Source organism: Oncorhynchus mykiss, chromosome 10, assembly GCF_057628025.1.
Source record: "Oncorhynchus mykiss isolate SJ-2025 chromosome 10, ASM5762802v1, whole genome shotgun sequence".
Lineage (NCBI taxonomy): Eukaryota > Metazoa > Chordata > Actinopteri > Salmoniformes > Salmonidae > Oncorhynchus > Oncorhynchus mykiss.
Genome location: NC_143031.1, coordinates 86,265,912 through 86,283,783, shown reverse-complemented (window position 1 = coordinate 86,283,783; position 17,872 = coordinate 86,265,912). Strand labels below are relative to the sequence as shown.

Genomic DNA, 17,872 nt, shown 5'->3' with positions numbered 1-17,872 from the left:
TCATTAAGCAGGGAACATCAATACCTGCGGCATGTAGCCTAGCGGTTAGCGCGTTGGGCCCAGAGGAACCGAAAGGTCTCTGGTTCGAACACCTGAGCTGACAAAGCAACAAACATATGAAAAATATGTTGATGTGTCTTTTTGAGAAAAGCACTGAACCCTAATTTGCTTCAGGGACGCCGTGCCACTGTTATCAACACATTACACTGATCTGATCTGGTTTACGTGACACTATGACCGACCCTGTTAAACAACACACTGATCTGGTCTGGTTTAGGTGACACTATGACCGACCCTGTTAAACAACACACTGATCTGGTCTGGTTTAGGTGACACTAAAAACAAACTCTAACAACAAAACTATTTTTTTTTTGGTTTCGCTTTTTAAAACGATAAGACATAATCTGATACACCGGGTTAAATTAGCCAGTTGACATGAATCATGTTTAGATTTACCTCTGAACAGTAATACATATATATATATAATAAAATAATCAATTTGGAGATGCTCAAAAGACATGAGTAGAAGCTCTTCAATCTGAGAAGTTGTTCCCTACATGAAACTATGCTAAAGTTACTGCATTACGTCATAGTTTACAGATATCCTAGTCTAGTCTGTTACTATGGCAACCTAGGAGTTGACTTCCGTATCGCTGTTATTAATATATATATATATCACATTATCTTCCTGTACATAGTTACATCATTAGGACGGGCTAGTATGCTAACAGCACTTCAGCAGTATGAGGTGTGTTTACTGTGGCTACGACGGGGTTAGGGCTGTGGTTCCGTGCGGGTTCTAGAGCTGTGGGTCTGGATGTGTGACATCTGGAGAACCGGGAGGAGGAGCTGGAAGGCGTTCTGGATGTATGTGGTGCTGTTAGAACCCTAAGGAACAACGGAACACTGTTAGAACCCTACGGAACACTGTTAGGACAACAGAACACTGTTAGAACCCTACAGAACACTGTTAGAACCCTTCGGGAAAAGAAATAAAACAGTTAGAACCATACGAAACAACAGAACACTGTTAGAACCCTTCAGAACAACAGAACACTGTTAGAACCCTACAGAACACTGTTAGGACAACAGAACACTGTTAGAACCCTACAGAACACTGTTAGAACCCTTCAGAACAACAGAACACTGTTAGAACCCTACAGAACACTGTTAGAACCCTTCAGAACATCAGACCACTGTTAGAACCCTACAGAACACTGTTAGAACCCTACAGAACACTGTTAGAACCCTTCAGAACAACAGAACACTGTTAGAACCCTACAGAACACTGTTAGAACCCTTCAGAACATCAGACCACTGTTAGAACCCTACAGAACACTGTTAGAACCCTACAGAACAACAGTTACATGTCTTACCTCAAGCAGCACACTGTCTACCAAAGGGTTCAACTCTTCTGCTTTTCTCTGAACCTGGAGAAGGGCAGGAAGGGAGTCAGAGAACCAATGGGGGTGATGATCAGCTGATCACCTGACCTTAATGCCATTCCTTTATTGTGTTGGAGATAAAGTCCCAGTACACACACACACACACACACATCTTACCCCAACGGTGAGCAGAGTATCAGAGAACTTCCTGGCAAGACAACCCACCTCCCGACACATGGCACACGTCAACCTACAACAGTCACAGACATTAACGATGCTCAGAATATACATATTCCCCCCCCCCCCCACACAGCCTGGTCTCTAGCAGGTTTCTCCTGGTCCTGCCTCCCCCACCCCCTCCCCCCCTACAGCCTGGTCTCTAACAGGTTTCTCCTGTCCCCCCCCCCCCCCTCCTCCAACAGACCTGGTGAGTAACCTATTAAAGACCGGGGCGGCAGGTTAGCCTAGTGGTTAGAGCGTTGGACTAGTGACCCTCTAACAGGTTTCTCCTGCCCCCCCCCACACAGCCTGGTCTCTAACAGGTTTCTCCTGTCCCCCCCCCCCCCCCCCCCCCTACAGCCTGGTCTCTAACAGGTTTCTCCTGTCCCGTCCCCCCCCCCCCCTCCAACAGACCTGGTGAGTAACCTATTAAAGACCGGGGCGGCAGGTTAGCCTAGTGGTTAGAGCGTTGGACTAGTGACCCTCTAACAGGTTTCTCCTGCCCCCCCCCACACAGCCTGGTCTCTAACAGGTTTCTCCTGGTCCTGCCCCCCCCTACAGCCTGGTCTCTAGCAGGTTTCTCCTGGTCCTGCCCCCCCCCCCCCCCCCTACAGCCTGGTCTCTAACAGGTTTCTCCTGTCCCGTCCCCCCCCCCCCCCCCTCCAACAGACCTGGTGAGTAACCTATTAAAGACTGGGGCGGCAGGTTAGCCTAGTGGTTAGAGCGTTGGACTAGTGACCCTCTAACAGGTTTCTCCTGCCCCCCCCCCCCCCCCCTCCTCCAACAGACCTGGTGAGTATGTGAGCCTGGTCTCTGGCAGGTTTCTCCAGGTCCTGTCCGTGGAGGATCAACTCTGCCACCTTGTGGAGCTGTTCGATACTGCGGGCTGTCACCTCCGCCAGGGAGCCCACTGAACACAGGTACACTGCCTAGACACACACACACACAAGCACACACACATTATATAAACATTAACACACACAATATATAAACATTAACACACACTACGTGCTTAAAACGAAAAGCGAGGGAAAGAGAACATGAGAGACAGACAGACAGACAGACATCTGTCCAACATCAGATCTCACCTCTACAGACCTGGATCGTCTCTCTTCCTCATTCTCCTTTATCTCCTCCCCCTCTTTCTTCTCCTTTAGCTCCTCCTCCTCTTTCTCCTCCTTTAGCTCCTCCTCTTTCTTCTCCTCCAGCTCCTCCCCCTCTTTCTTCTCTTCTTCTCCCTCTCTTGTTTCAGGTTCTCCTCTTTGCTCCTCCTCCGTCGCCCCCCCGATGGTTTCCGTGACAACGACAGGTTTCTCCACCTCTCTCACCCAATCATGCGCTCTCATCCTGGCCTGGGGATGAATTGACATGACATCACTAAACTTTAACCTAAAATAATGAACTCTTATTCAGTAGATTCAATTAAAACTGTGTGTCTGTTACCTTGTTGAGTTTGTCTGTGGTAACTGTCTGTTACCTTGTTGAGTTTGTCTGTGGTGACTGTCTGTTACCTTGTTGAGTTTGTCTGTGGGGACTGTCTGTTATCTTGTTGAGTTTGTCTGTGGTGACAGGGACTGTCTGTTACCTTGTTGAGTTTGTCTGTGGTGACAGGGACTGTCTGTTACCTTGTTGAGTTTGTCTGTGGTGACAGGGACTGTCTGTTACCTTGTTGAGTTTGTCTGTGGTGACAGGGACTGTCTGTTACCTTGTTGAGTTTGTCTGTGGTGACAGGGACTGTCTGTTACCTTGTTGAGTTTGTCTGTGGTGACAGGGACTGTCTGTTACCTTGTTGAGTTTGTCTGTGGTGACAGGGACTGTCTGTTACCTTGTTGAGTTTGTCTGTGGTGACAGGGACTGTCTGTTACCTTGTTCAGTTTGTCTGGGGTGGCAGCGACGTGAAGCTCAAACAGCAACTCAGTCAGGACGCTCACAAACTCCTCCCCATCAGCTGCTGGAAAGAGAGAGACAGATTAAACATCAACCAGAGAGAGACAGATTAAACATCAGACCAGAGAGAGACAGATTAAACATCAGACCAGAGAGAGACAGATTAAACATCAGACCAGAGAGAGACAGATTAAACATCAACCAGAGAGAGACAGATTAAACATCAACCAGAGAGAGACAGATTAAATATCAGACCAGAGAGAGACAGATTAAACATCAGACCAGAGAGAGACAGATTAAACATCAACCGGAGAGAGACAGATTAAACATCAGACCAGAGAGAGATAGATTAAACATCAGACCAGAGAGAGAGACAGATTAAATATCAACCAGAGAGAGACAGATTAAATATCAACCAGAGAGACAGATTAAACATCAACCAGAGAGAGACAGATTAAACATCAACCAGAGAGAGACAGATTAAACATAAACCAGAGAGAGACAGATTAAACATCAGACCAGAGAGAGACAGATTAAACATCAACCAGAGAGAGACAGATTAAACATCAACCAGAGAGAGACAGATTAAATATCAACCAGAGAGAGACAGATTAAACATCAACCAGAGAGAGACAGATTAAACATCAGACCAGAGAGAGACAGATTAAACATCAGACCAGAGAGAGACAGATTAAACATCAGACCGGAGAGAGACAGATTAAACATCAACCAGAGAGAGACAGATTAAACATCAACCGGAGAGAGACAGATTAAATATCAGACCAGAGAGAGACAGATTAAACATCAGACCAGAGAGACAGATTAAACATCAACCGGAGAGAGACAGATTAAATATCAGACCAGAGAGAGACAGATTAAATATCAGACCAGAGAGAGACAGATTAAATATCAGACCAGAGAGAGACAGATTAAACATCAATCGGAGAGAGACAGATTAACATCAACCAGAGAGAGACAGATTAAACATCAGACCAGAGAGAGACAGATTAAATATCAGACCAGAGAGAGACAGATTAAATATCAGACCAGAGAGAGACAGATTAAACATCAACCGGAGAGAGACAGATTAAACATCAACCAGAGAGAGACAGATTAAACATCAACCGGAGAGAGACAGATTAAACATCAACCGGAGAGAGACAGATTAAATATCAACCAGAGAGAGACAGATTAAACATCAGACCAGAGAGAGACATATTAAATATCAGACCAGAGAGAGACAGATTAAACATCAACCGGAGAGAGACAGATTAAACATCAACCAGAGAGAGACAGATTAAATATCAGACCAGAGAGAGACAGATTAAACATCAACCAGAGAGAGACAGATTAAACATCAGACCAGAGAGAGACAGATTAAATATCAGACCAGAGAGAGACAGATTAAACATCAACCAGAGAGAGACAGATTAAATATCAGACCAGAGAGAGACAGATTAAACATCAACCAGAGAGAGACAGATTAAACATCAGACCAGAGAGAGACAGATTAAACATCAACCAGAGAGAGACAGATTAAACATCAACCAGAGAGAGACAGATTAAACATCAACCGGAGAGAGAGGCAGATTAAACATCAACCGGAGAGAGAGACAGACTAACATCAACCGGAGAGAGACAGATTAAATATCAGACCAGAGAGAGACAGATTAAATATCAGACCAGAGAGAGACAGATTAAATATCAGACCAGAGAGAGACAGATTAAACATCAACCAGAGAGAGACAGATTAAATATCAGACCAGAGAGAGACAGATTAAACATCAACCAGAGAGAGACAGATTAAATATCAGACCAGAGAGAGACAGATTAAATATCAGACCAGAGAGAGACAGATTAAACATCAACCAGAGAGAGACAGATTAAATATCAGACCAGAGAGAGACAGATTAAATATCAGACCAGAGAGAGACAGATTAAACATCAACCAGAGAGAGACAGATTAAATATCAGACCAGAGAGAGACAGATTAAATATCAGACCAGAGAGAGACAGATTAAACATCAACCAGAGAGAGACAGATTAAACATCAACCAGAGAGAGACAGATTAAATATCAAACCAGAGAGAGACAGATTAAACATCAGACCGGAGAGAGACAGATTAAATATCAGACCAGAGAGAGAAAGATTAAACATCAACCGGAGAGAGACAGATTAAATATCAGACGAGAGAGAGAAAGATTAAACATCAACCGGAGAGAGACAGATTAAATATCAGACCAGAGAGAGACAGATTAAACATCAACCAGAGAGAGACAGATTAAATATCAGACCAGAGAGAGACAGATTAAATATCAAGTCTAGTAATAACTGGGTTGTTACATACAAAGAGTGCCCTATGATATTTTAAGTATAAATTGTGCTAACTAAGTATAAATTGTGCACTAATATTGAATTTTAAAAGACTGTTATATTAAATGAAGTGCCCTTTTAATATAGACCACATGGAGAATTGAATAAATCATTTTTATTTTAATATGAATTAAAGGCTAAAGTGCCAACATTTTTGGCAGATTTCAACAAACTAAATGCCCGTAGAGACTACACGGGTTTAGCCGTCTAATTCCACGACTTTGTCGATATTGTGGAAAAACTATTGGTTGTGAACGATTTTCGGACATCTTGGCTGGTTCAGTGAGACAGGGTCTAGGTCTGCTGGTTCAGTGAGACAGGGTCTAGGTCTGCTAATTCAGTACCACTACGTCTTGGCTGGTTCAGTGAGACAGGGTCTAGGTCTGCTGGTTCAGTACCACTACGTCTTGGCTGGTTCAGTGAGACAGGGTCTAGGTCTGCTGGTTCAGTGAGACAGGGTCTAGGTCTGCTGGTTCAGTGAGACAGGGTCTAGGTCTGCTGGTTCAGTACCACTACGTCTTGGCTGGTTCAGTGAGACAGGGTCTAGGTCTGCTGGTTCAGTGAGACAGGGTCTAGGTCTGCTAATTCAGTACCACTACGTCTTGGCTGGTTCAGTGAGACAGGGTCTAGGTCTGCTGGTTCAGTACCACTACGTCTTGGCTGGTTCAGTGAGACAGGGTCTAGGTCTGCTGGTTCAGTACCACTACGTCTTGGCTGGTTCAGTGAGACAGGGTCTAGGTCTGCTGGTTCAGTGAGACAGGGTCTAGGTCTGCTGGTTCAGTGAGACAGGGTCTAGGTCTGCTGGTTCAGTACCACTACGTCTTGGCTGGTTCAGTGAGACAGGGTCTAGGTCTGCTGGTTCAGTACCACTACGTCTTGGCTGGTTCAGTGAGACAGGGTCTAGGTCTGCTGGTTCAGTGAGACAGGGTCTAGGTCTGCTAATTCAGTACCACTACGTCTTGGCTGGTTCAGTGAGACAGGGTCTAGGTCTGCTGGTTCAGTGAGACAGGGTCTAGGTCGGCTGGTTCAGTGAGACAGGGTCTAGGTCTGCTGGTTCAGTGAGACAGGGTCTAGGTCTGCTGGTTCAGTGAGACAGGGTCTAGGTCTGCTGGTTCAGTGAGACAGGGTCTAGGGTCTAGGTCTGCTGGTTCAGTGAGACAGGGTCTAGGTCTGCTGGTTCAGTACCACTACGTCTTGGCTGGTTTAGTGAGACAGGGTCTAGGTCTGCTGGTTCAGTGAGTCAGGGTCTAGGTCTGCTGGTTCAGTGAGACAGGGTCTAGGTCTGCTGGTTCAGTACCACTACGTCTTGGCTGGTTCAGTGAGACAGGGTCTAGGTCTGCTGGTTCAGTGAGACAGGGTCTAGGTCTGCTGGTTCAGTGAGACAGGGTCTAGGTCTGCTGATTCAGTGAGACAGGGTCTAGGTCTGCTGGTTCAGTGAGACAGGGTCTAGGTCTGCTGATTCAGTGAGACAGGTTCTAGGTCTGCTGGTTCAGTGAGACAGGGCTTAGGTCTGCTGATTCAGTGAGACAGGGTCTAGGTCTGCTGGTTCAGTACCACTAGGTCTGCTGGTTCAGTGAGACAGGGTCTAGGTCTGCTGGTTCAGTGAGACAGGGTCTAGGTCTGCTGGTTCAGTACCACTATGTCTTGGCTGGTTCAGTGAGACAGGGTCTAGGTCTGCTGGTTCAGTGAGACAGGGTCTAGGTCTGCTGGTTCAGTACCACTACGTCTTGGCTGGTTCAGTGAGACAGGGTCTAGGTCTGCTGGTTCAGTGAGACAGGGTCTAGGTCTGCTGGTTCAGTGAGACAGGGTCTAGGTCTGCTGGTTCAGTACCACTACGTCTTGGCTGGTTCAGTGAGACAGGGTCTAGGTCTGCTGGTTCAGTGAGACAGGGTCTAGGTCTGCTGGTTCAGTGAGACAGGGTCTAGGTCTGCTGGTTCAGTGAGACAGGGTCTAGGTCTGCTGATTCAGTGAGACAGGGTCTAGGTCTGCTGGTTCAGTGAGACAGGGTCTAGGTCTGCTGGTTCAGTGAGACAGGGTCTAGGTCTGCTGATTCAGTGAGACAGGGTCTAGGTCTGCTGGTTCAGTACCACTACGTCTTGGCTGGTTCAGTGAGACAGGGTCTAGGTCTGCTGGTTCAGTGAGACAGGGTCTAGGTCTGCTGGTTCAGTGAGACAGGGTCTAGGTCTGCTGGTTCAGTACCACTACGTCTTGGCTGGTTCAGTGAGACAGGGTCTAGGTCTGCTGGTTCAGTGAGACAGGGTCTAGGTCTGCTGGTTCAGTGAGACAGGGTCTAGGTCTGCTGGTTCAGTGAGACAGGGTCTAGGTCTGCTGATTCAGTGAGACAGGGTCTAGGTCTGCTGGTTCAGTGAGACAGGGTCTAGGTCTGCTGGTTCAGTGAGACAGGGTCTAGGTCTGCTGGTTCAGTGAGACAGGGTCTAGGTCTGCTGATTCAGTGAGACAGGGTCTAGGTCTGCTGGTTCAGTACCACTACGTCTTGGCTGGTTCAGTGAGACAGGGTCTAGGTCTGCTGATTCAGTGAGACAGGGTCTAGGTCTGCTGATTCAGTGAGACAGGGTCTAGGTCTGCTGATTCAGTGAGACAGGGTCTAGGTCTGCTGGTTCAGTGAGACAGGGTCTAGGTCTGCTGATTCAGTGAGACAGGGTCTAGGTCTGCTGGTTCAGTGAGACAGGGTCTAGGTCTGCTGGTTCAGTGAGACAGGGTCTAGGTCTGCTGGTTCAGTACCACTACGTCTTGGCTGGTTCAGTGAGACAGGGTCTAGGTCTGCTGGTTCAGTGAGACAGGGTCTAGGTCTGCTGGTTCAGTGAGACAGGGTCTAGGTCTGCTGATTCAGTGAGACAGGGTCTAGGTCTGCTGATTCAGTGAGACAGGGTCTAGGTCTGCTGATTCAGTGAGACAGGGTCTAGGTCTGCTGGTTCAGTGAGACAGGGTCTAGGTCTGCTGATTCAGTGAGACAGGGTCTAGGTCTGCTGGTTCAGTGAGACAGGGTCTAGGTCTGCTGGTTCAGTGAGACAGGGTCTAGGTCTGCTGGTTCAGTACCACTACGTCTTGGCTGGTTCAGTGAGACAGGGTCTAGGTCTGCTGGTTCAGTGAGACAGGGTCTAGGTCTGCTGGTTCAGTGAGACAGGGTCTAGGTCTGCTGATTCAGTGAGACAGGGTCTAGGTCTGCTGGTTCAGTGAGACAGGGTCTAGGTCTGCTGGTTCAGTGAGACAGGGTCTAGGTCTGCTGGTTCAGTACCACTACGTCTTGGCTGGTTCAGTGAGACAGGGTCTAGGTCTGCTGGTTCAGTGAGACAGGGTCTAGGTCTGCTGGTTCAGTGAGACAGGGTCTAGGTCTGCTGGTTCAGTACCACTACGTCTTGGCTGGTTCAGTGAGACAGGGTCTAGGTCTGCTGGTTCAGTGAGACAGGGTCTAGGTCTGCTGGTTCAGTGAGACAGGGTCTAGGTCTGCTGGTTCAGTGAGACAGGGTCTAGGTCTGCTGATTCAGTGAGACAGGGTCTAGGTCTGCTGGTTCAGTGAGACAGGGTCTAGGTCTGCTGGTTCAGTGAGACAGGGTCTAGGTCTGCTGGTTCAGTGAGACAGGGTCTAGGTCTGCTGATTCAGTGAGACAGGGTCTAGGTCTGCTGGTTCAGTGAGACAGGGTCTAGGTCTGCTGATTCAGTGAGACAGGTTCTAGGTCTGCTGGTTCAGTGAGACAGGGCTTAGGTCTGCTGATTCAGTGAGACAGGGTCTAGGTCTGCTGGTTCAGTACCACTAGGTCTGCTGGTTCAGTGAGACAGGGTCTAGGTCTGCTGGTTCAGTGAGACAGGGTCTAGGTCTGCTGGTTCAGTACCACTATGTCTTGGCTGGTTCAGTGAGACAGGGTCTAGGTCTGCTGGTTCAGTGAGACAGGGTCTAGGTCTGCTGGTTCAGTGAGACAGGGTCTAGGTCTGCTGGTTCAGTACCACTACGTCTTGGCTGGTTCAGTGAGACAGGGTCTAGGTCTGCTGGTTCAGTGAGACAGGGTCTAGGACTGCTGATTCAGTGAGACAGGGTCTAGGTCTGTTGGTTCAGTACCACTACGTCTTGGCTGGTTCAGTGAGACAGGGTCTAGGTCTGCTGGTTCAGTGAGACAGGGTCTAGGTCTGCTGGTTCAGTACCACTACGTCTTGGCTGGTTCAGTGAGACAGGGTCTAGGTCTGCTGGTTCAGTGAGACAGGGTCTAGGTCTGCTGGTTCAGTGAGACAGGGTCTAGGTCTGCTGGTTCAGTACCACTACGTCTTGGCTGGTTCAGTGAGACAGGGTCTAGGTCTGCTGATTCAGTGAGACAGGGTCTAGGTCTGCTGGTTCAGTGAGACAGGGTCTAGGTCTGCTGGTTCAGTGAGACAGGGTCTAGGTCTGCTGGTTCAGTACCACTACGTCTTGGCTGGTTCAGTGAGACAGGGTCTAGGTCTGCTGGTTCAGTGAGACAGGGTCTAGGTCTGCTGGTTCAGTACCACTACGTCTTGGCTGGTTCAGTGAGACAGGGTCTAGGTCTGCTGGTTCAGTGAGACAGGGTCTAGTTCTGCTGGTTCAGTACCACTACGTCTTGGCTGGTTCAGTGAGACAGGATCTAGGTCTGCTGGTTCAGTGAGACAGGGTCTAGGTCTGCTGGTTCAGTACCACTACGTCTTGGCTGGTTCAGTGAGACAGGGTCTAGGTCTGCTGGTTCAGTGAGACAGGGTCTAGTTCTGCTGGTTCAGTGAGACAGGGTCTAGGTCTGCTGGTTCAGTACCACTACGTCTTGGCTGGTTCAGTGAGACAGGGTCTAGGTCTGCTGGTTCAGTGAGACAGGGTCTAGGTCTGCTGGTTCAGTGAGACAGGGTCTAGGTCTGCTGGTTCAGTGAGACAGGGTCTAGGTCTGCTGATTCAGTGAGACAGGGTCTAGGTCTGCTGGTTCAGTGAGACAGGGTCTAGGTCTGCTGGTTCAGTGAGACAGGGTCTAGGTCTGCTGATTCAGTGAGACAGGGTCTAGGTCTGCTGGTTCAGTGAGACAGGGTCTAGGTCTGCTGATTCAGTGAGACAGGGTCTAGGTCTGCTGGTTCAGTGAGACAGGGTCTAGGTCTGCTGATTCAGTGAGACAGGGTCTAGGTCTGCTGGTTCAGTGAGACAGGGTCTAGGTCTGCTGATTCAGTGAGACAGGGTCTAGGTCTGCTGATTCAGTGAGACAGGGTCTAGGTCTGCTGATTCAGTGAGACAGGGTCTAGGTCTGCTGATTCAGTGAGACAGGGTCTAGGTCTGCTGATTCAGTGAGACAGGGTCTAGGTCTGCTGATTCAGTGAGACAGGGTCTAGGTCTGCTGGTTCAGTGAGACAGGGTCTAGGTCTGCTGATTCAGTGAGACAGGGTCTAGGTCTGCTGGTTCAGTGAGACAGGGTCTAGGTCTGCTGGTTCAGTACCACTACGTCTTGGCTGGTTCAGTGAGACAGGGTCTAGGTCTGCTGGTTCAGTGAGACAGGGTCTAGGTCTGCTGGTTCAGTGAGACAGGGTCTAGGTCTGCTGATTCAGTGAGACAGGGTCTAGGTCTGCTGGTTCAGTGAGACAGGGTCTAGGTCTGCTGGTTCAGTGAGACAGGGTCTAGGTCTGCTGGTTCAGTACCACTACGTCTTGGCTGGTTCAGTGAGACAGGGTCTAGGTCTGCTGGTTCAGTGAGACAGGGTCTAGGTCTGCTGGTTCAGTGAGACAGGGTCTAGGTCTGCTGGTTCAGTACCACTACGTCTTGGCTGGTTCAGTGAGACAGGGTCTAGGTCTGCTGGTTCAGTGAGACAGGGTCTAGGTCTGCTGATTCAGTGAGACAGGGTCTAGGTCTGCTGGTTCAGTGAGACAGGGTCTAGGTCTGCTGGTTCAGTGAGACAGGGTCTAGGTCTGCTGATTCAGTGAGACAGGGTCTAGGTCTGCTGGTTCAGTACCACTACGTCTTGGCTGGTTCAGTGAGACAGGGTCTAGGTCTGCTGGTTCAGTGAGACAGGGTCTAGGTCTGCTGGTTCAGTGAGACAGGGTCTAGGTCTGCTGATTCAGTGAGACAGGGTCTAGGTCTGCTGGTTCAGTGAGACAGGGTCTAGGTCTGCTGGTTCAGTGAGACAGGGTCTAGGTCTGCTGGTTCAGTACCACTACGTCTTGGCTGGTTCAGTGAGACAGGGTCTAGGTCTGCTGGTTCAGTGAGACAGGGTCTAGGTCTGCTGGTTCAGTGAGACAGGGTCTAGGTCTGCTGGTTCAGTACCACTACGTCTTGGCTGGTTCAGTGAGACAGGGTCTAGGTCTGCTGGTTCAGTGAGACAGGGTCTAGGTCTGCTGATTCAGTGAGACAGGGTCTAGGTCTGCTGGTTCAGTGAGACAGGGTCTAGGTCTGCTGGTTCAGTGAGACAGGGTCTAGGTCTGCTGATTCAGTGAGACAGGGTCTAGGTCTGCTGGTTCAGTGAGACAGGGTCTAGGTCTGCTGGTTCAGTGAGACAGGGTCTAGGTCTGCTGGTTCAGTGAGACAGGGTCTAGGTCTGCTGGTTCAGTGAGACAGGGTCTAGGTCTGCTGGTTCAGTGAGACAGGGTCTAGGTCTGCTGGTTCAGTGAGACAGGGTCTAGGTCTGCTGATTCAGTGAGACAGGGTCTAGGTCTGCTGGTTCAGTACCACTACGTCTTGGCTGGTTCAGTGAGACAGGGTCTAGGTCTGCTGATTCAGTGAGACAGGGTCTAGGTCTGCTGATTCAGTGAGACAGGGTCTAGGTCTGCTGGTTCAGTGAGACAGGGTCTAGGTCTGCTGGTTCAGTGAGACAGGGTCTAGGTCTGCTGATTCAGTGAGACAGGGTCTAGGTCTGCTGGTTCAGTGAGACAGGGTCTAGGTCTGCTGGTTCAGTGAGACAGGGTCTAGGTCTGCTGGTTCAGTGAGACAGGGTCTAGGTCTGCTGGTTCAGTGAGACAGGGTCTAGGTCTGCTGATTCAGTGAGACAGGGTCTAGGTCTGCTGGTTCAGTGAGACAGGGTCTAGGTCTGCTGGTTCAGTGAGACAGGGTCTAGGTCTGCTGGTTCAGTGAGACAGGGTCTAGGTCTGCTGATTCAGTGAGACAGGGTCTAGGTCTGCTGGTTCAGTGAGACAGGGTCTAGGTCTGCTGGTTCAGTGAGACAGGGTCTAGGTCTGCTGGTTCAGTGAGACAGGGTCTAGGTCTGCTGGTTCAGTGAGACAGGGTCTAGGTCTGCTGATTCAGTGAGACAGGGTCTAGGTCTGCTGGTTCAGTACCACTACGTCTTGGCTGGTTCAGTGAGACAGGGTCTAGGTCTGCTGATTCAGTGAGACAGGGTCTAGGTCTGCTGATTCAGTGAGACAGGGTCTAGGTCTGCTGGTTCAGTGAGACAGGGTCTAGGTCTGCTGGTTCAGTGAGACAGGGTCTAGGTCTGCTGATTCAGTGAGACAGGGTCTAGGTCTGCTGGTTCAGTGAGACAGGGTCTAGGTCTGCTGGTTCAGTGAGACAGGGTCTAGGTCTGCTGGTTCAGTGAGACAGGGTCTAGGTCTGCTGATTCAGTGAGACAGGGTCTAGGTCTGCTGGTTCAGTGAGACAGGGTCTAGGTCTGCTGGTTCAGTGAGACAGGGTCTAGGTCTGCTGGTTCAGTGAGACAGGGTCTAGGTCTGCTGGTTCAGTGAGACAGGGTCTAGGTCTGCTGATTCAGTGAGACAGGGTCTAGGTCTGCTGGTTCAGTACCACTACGTCTTGGCTGGTTCAGTGAGACAGGGTCTAGGTCTGCTGATTCAGTGAGACAGGGTCTAGGTCTGCTGGTTCAGTGAGACAGGGTCTAGGTCTGCTGGTTCAGTGAGACAGGGTCTAGGTCTGCTGATTCAGTGAGACAGGGTCTAGGTCTGCTGGTTCAGTACCACTACGTCTTGGCTGGTTCAGTGAGACAGGGTCTAGGTCTGCTGATTCAGTGAGACAGGGTCTAGGTCTGCTGATTCAGTGAGACAGGGTCTAGGTCTGCTGGTTCAGTGAGACAGGGTCTAGGTCTGCTGGTTCAGTGAGACAGGGTCTAGGTCTGCTGGTTCAGTGAGACAGGGTCTAGGTCTGCTGGTTCAGTGAGACAGGGTCTAGGTCTGCTGGTTCAGTGAGACAGGGTCTAGGTCTGCTGGTTCAGTGAGACAGGGTCTAGGTCTGCTGATTCAGTGAGACAGGGTCTAGGTCTGCTGGTTCAGTGAGACAGGGTCTAGGTCTGCTGGTTCAGTGAGACAGGGTCTAGGTCTGCTGGTTCAGTGAGACAGGGTCTAGGTCTGCTGGTTCAGTGAGACAGGGTCTAGGTCTGCTGATTCAGTGAGACAGGGTCTAGGTCTGCTGGTTCAGTGAGACAGGGTCTAGGTCTGCTGGTTCAGTGAGACAGGGTCTAGGTCTGCTGGTTCAGTGAGACAGGGTCTAGGTCTGCTGGTTCAGTGAGACAGGGTCTAGGTCTGCTGATTCAGTGAGACAGGGTCTAGGTCTGCTGGTTCAGTGAGACAGGGTCTAGGTCTGCTGGTTCAGTGAGACAGGGTCTAGGTCTGCTGGTTCAGTGAGACAGGGTCTAGGTCTGCTGATTCAGTGAGACAGGGTCTAGGTCTGCTGGTTCAGTGAGACAGGGTCTAGGTCTGCTGATTCAGTGAGACAGGGTCTAGGTCTGCTGGTTCAGTGAGACAGGGTCTAGGTCTGCTGGTTCAGTGAGACAGGGTCTAGGTCTGCTGATTCAGTGAGACAGGGTCTAGGTCTGCTGGTTCAGTGAGACAGGGTCTAGGTCTGCTGGTTCAGTGAGACAGGGTCTAGGTCTGCTGGTTCAGTGAGACAGGGTCTAGGTCTGCTGGTTCAGTGAGACAGGGTCTAGGTCTGCTGATTCAGTGAGACAGGGTCTAGGTCTGCTGGTTCAGTGAGACAGGGTCTAGGTCTGCTGGTTCAGTGAGACAGGGTCTAGGTCTGCTGGTTCAGTACCACTACGTCTTGGCTGATTCAGTGAGACAGGGTCTAGGTCTGCTGGTTCAGTGAGACAGGGTCTAGGTCTGCTGGTTCAGTGAGACAGGGTCTAGGTCTGCTGGTTCAGTGAGACAGGGTCTAGGTCTGCTGGTTCAGTGAGACAGGGTCTAGGTCTGCTGGTTCAGTGAGACAGGGTCTAGGTCTGCTGGTTCAGTGAGACAGGGTCTAGGTCTGCTGGTTCAGTGAGACAGGGTCTAGGTCTGCTGGTTCAGTGAGACAGGGTCTAGGTCTGCTGGTTCAGTGAGACAGGGTCTAGGTCTGCTGGTTCAGTGAGACAGGTTCTAGGTCTGCTGGTTCAGTGAGACAGGGTCTAGGTCTGCTGGTTCAGTGAGACAGGTTCTAGGTCTGCTGGTTCAGTGAGACAGGTTCTAGGTCTGCTGGTTCAGTGAGACAGGGTCTAGGTCTGCTGGTTCAGTGAGACAGGGTCTAGGTCTGCTGGTTCAGTGAGACAGGGTCTAGGTCTGCTGGTTCAGTGAGACAGGGTCTAGGTCTGCTGGTTCAGTGAGACAGGTTCTAGGTCTGCTGGTTCAGTGAGACAGGGTCTAGGTCTGCTGGTTCAGTGAGACAGGGTCTAGGTCTGCTGGTTTAGTGAGACAGGGTCTAGGTCTGCTGGTTTAGTGAGACAGGGTCTAGGTCTGCTGGTTCAGTGAGACAGGGTCTAGGTCTGCTGGTTCAGTGAGACAGGGTCTAGGTCTGCTGGTTCAGTGAGACAGGGTCTAGGTCTGCTGGTTCAGTGAGACAGGGTCTAGGTCTGCTGGTTCAGTGAGACAGGGTCTAGGTCTGCTGGTTCAGTGAGACAGGGTCTAGGTCTGCTGGTTCAGTGAGACAGGGTCTAGGTCTGCTGGTTCAGTGAGACAGGGTCTAGGTCTGCTGGTTCAGTGAGACAGGGTCTAGGTCTGCTGGTTCAGTGAGACAGGGTCTAGGTCTGCTGGTTCAGTGCCACTACTACTCCCTGTCACCCTGTCTCCCTGTTTCACTGTCACCCTTTCTCACTGTCTCCCTGTCACCCTGTCACACTGTCTCCCTATCACCCTGTCACACTGTCTCCCTGTCACCCTGTCACCCTGTCTCCCTGTCACCCTGTCTCCCTGTCACCCTGTCTCCCTGTCACCATGTCACCCTGTCACACTGTCACCCTGTCACACTGTCACCCTGTCTCCCTGTCTCACTGTCACCCTGTCACCCTGTCTCACTGTCCCCCTGTCTCCCTGTCACCCTGTCACACTGTCTCCCTGTCACCCTGTCTCACTGTCTCACTGTCACCCTGTCACCCTGACTCACTGTCACCCTGTCACCCTGTCTCCCTGTCTCACTGTCACCCTGTCTCACTGTCACCCTGTCTCATTGTCACCCTGTCTCACTGTCTCACTGTCACCCTGTCACCCTGTCTCACTGTCCCCCTGTCTCCCTGTCACCCTGTCACACTGTCTCCCTGTCACCCTGTCACCCTGTCTCACTGTCTCACTGTCACCCTGTCACCCTGACTCACTGTCACCCTGTCACCCTGTCTCACTGTCTCACTGTCACCCTGTCTCACTGTCACCCTGTCACCCTGTCACCCTGTCTCACTGTCACCCTGTCTCACTGTCACCCTGTCACCCTGTCTCACTGTCTCACTGTCACCCTGTCACCCTGTCACCCTGTCTCACTGTTCTAGTCTTTAAGATCATTTCCTGTTGCTTTGGTTAGAAGCGGTTTAAACTGAGCTGCTAGGACACAACATGCCAACTCTGTTACCCGTAGATAGACAGGTTAGAAACGGTTTAAACTGATCTGCTAGGACACAACATGCCAACTCTGTTACCCGTAGATTGACAGGTTAGAAACGGTTTAAATTGATCTGCTAGGACACAACATGCCAACTCTGTTACCCGTAGATAGACAGGTTAGAAACGTTTCAACCTGAGCTGCGGTTAAGAACCCAGCTGTGTTTATCAGTATTTAAGGATCCAGCTGTGTTTATCAGTGGTTAAGGACCCAGCTGTGTTTATCAGTATTTAAGGACCCAGCTGTGTTTATCAGAGGTTAAGGGCCCAGCTGTGTTTATCAGTATTTAAGGACCCAGCTGTGTTTATCAGTATTTAAGGACCCAGCTGTGTTTATCAGTATTTAAGGACCCAGCTGTGTTTATCAGTGGTTAAGGACCCAGCTGTGTTTATCAGTGGTTAAGGACCCAGCTGTGTTTATCAGTATTTAAGGACCCAGCTGTGTTTATCAGTATTTAAGGACCCAGCTGTGTTTATCAGTATTTAAGGACCCAGCTGTGTTTATCAGTATTTAAGGACCCAGCTGTGTTTATCAGTGGTTAGGGACCCAGCTGTGTTTATCAGTATTTAAGGACCCAGCTGTGTTTATCAGTGGTTAAGGACCCAGCTGTGTTTATCAGTATTTAAGGACCCAGCTGTGTTTATCAGTATTTAAGGACCCAGCTGTGTTTATCAGTATTTAAGGACCCAGCTGTGTTTATCAGTATTTAAGGACCCAGCTGTGTTTTATCAGTATTTATTAAGGACCCAGATGTGTTTATCAGTATTCAAGGACCCAGCTGTGTTTATCAGTATTTAAGGACCCAGCTGTGTTTATCAGTATTTAAGGACCCAGCTGTGTTTATCAGTATTTAAGGACCCAGCTGTGTTTATCAGTATTTAAGGACCCAGCTGTGTTTATCAGGAGTTAAGGACCCAGCTGTGTTTATCAGTATTTAAGGACCCAGCTGTGTTTATCAGTGGTTAAGGACCCAGCTGTGTTTATCAGTATTTAAGGACCCAGCTGTGTTTATCAGTGGTTAAGGACCCAGCTGTGTTTATCAGTGGTTAAGGACCCAGCTGTGTATATCAATATTTAAGGACCCAGCTGTGTTTATCAGGAGTTAAGGACCCAGCTGTGTTTATCAGTATTTAAGGACACAGATGTGTTTATCAGTATTTAAGGACCCAGCTGTGTTTATCAGTATTTAAAAACACAGCTGTGTTTATCAGTATTTAAGGACCCAGCTGTGTTTAT

General features: G+C 49.7%; 1 protein-coding gene across 2 annotated transcripts in view; it reads right to left on the bottom strand.

Annotated features, from left to right (window-relative positions):
• Positions 1–215: 215 nt before the first annotated feature.
• LOC110512499 (protein NOXP20) overlaps positions 216–17,872 on the bottom strand; it is a 23,947-nt gene continuing 6,290 nt past the window's right edge. The window contains exons 8-13 of one of the 2 annotated variants that reach the window (XM_090188683.1): positions 3,470–3,555; positions 2,693–2,956; positions 2,394–2,533; positions 1,563–1,635; positions 1,377–1,430; positions 216–888 (exon numbers count right to left, since the gene is read on the bottom strand). In XM_090188683.1, the coding sequence (XP_090044809.1) occupies positions 775–888; positions 1,377–1,430; positions 1,563–1,635; positions 2,394–2,533; positions 2,693–2,956; positions 3,470–3,555 (731 nt within the window). In that variant the 3' untranslated portion in view covers positions 216–774. The remainder of the gene's footprint in view (positions 889–1,376; positions 1,431–1,562; positions 1,636–2,393; positions 2,534–2,692; positions 2,957–3,469; positions 3,556–17,872) is intronic. The other variant, XM_090188684.1, reaches the window with a different exon arrangement.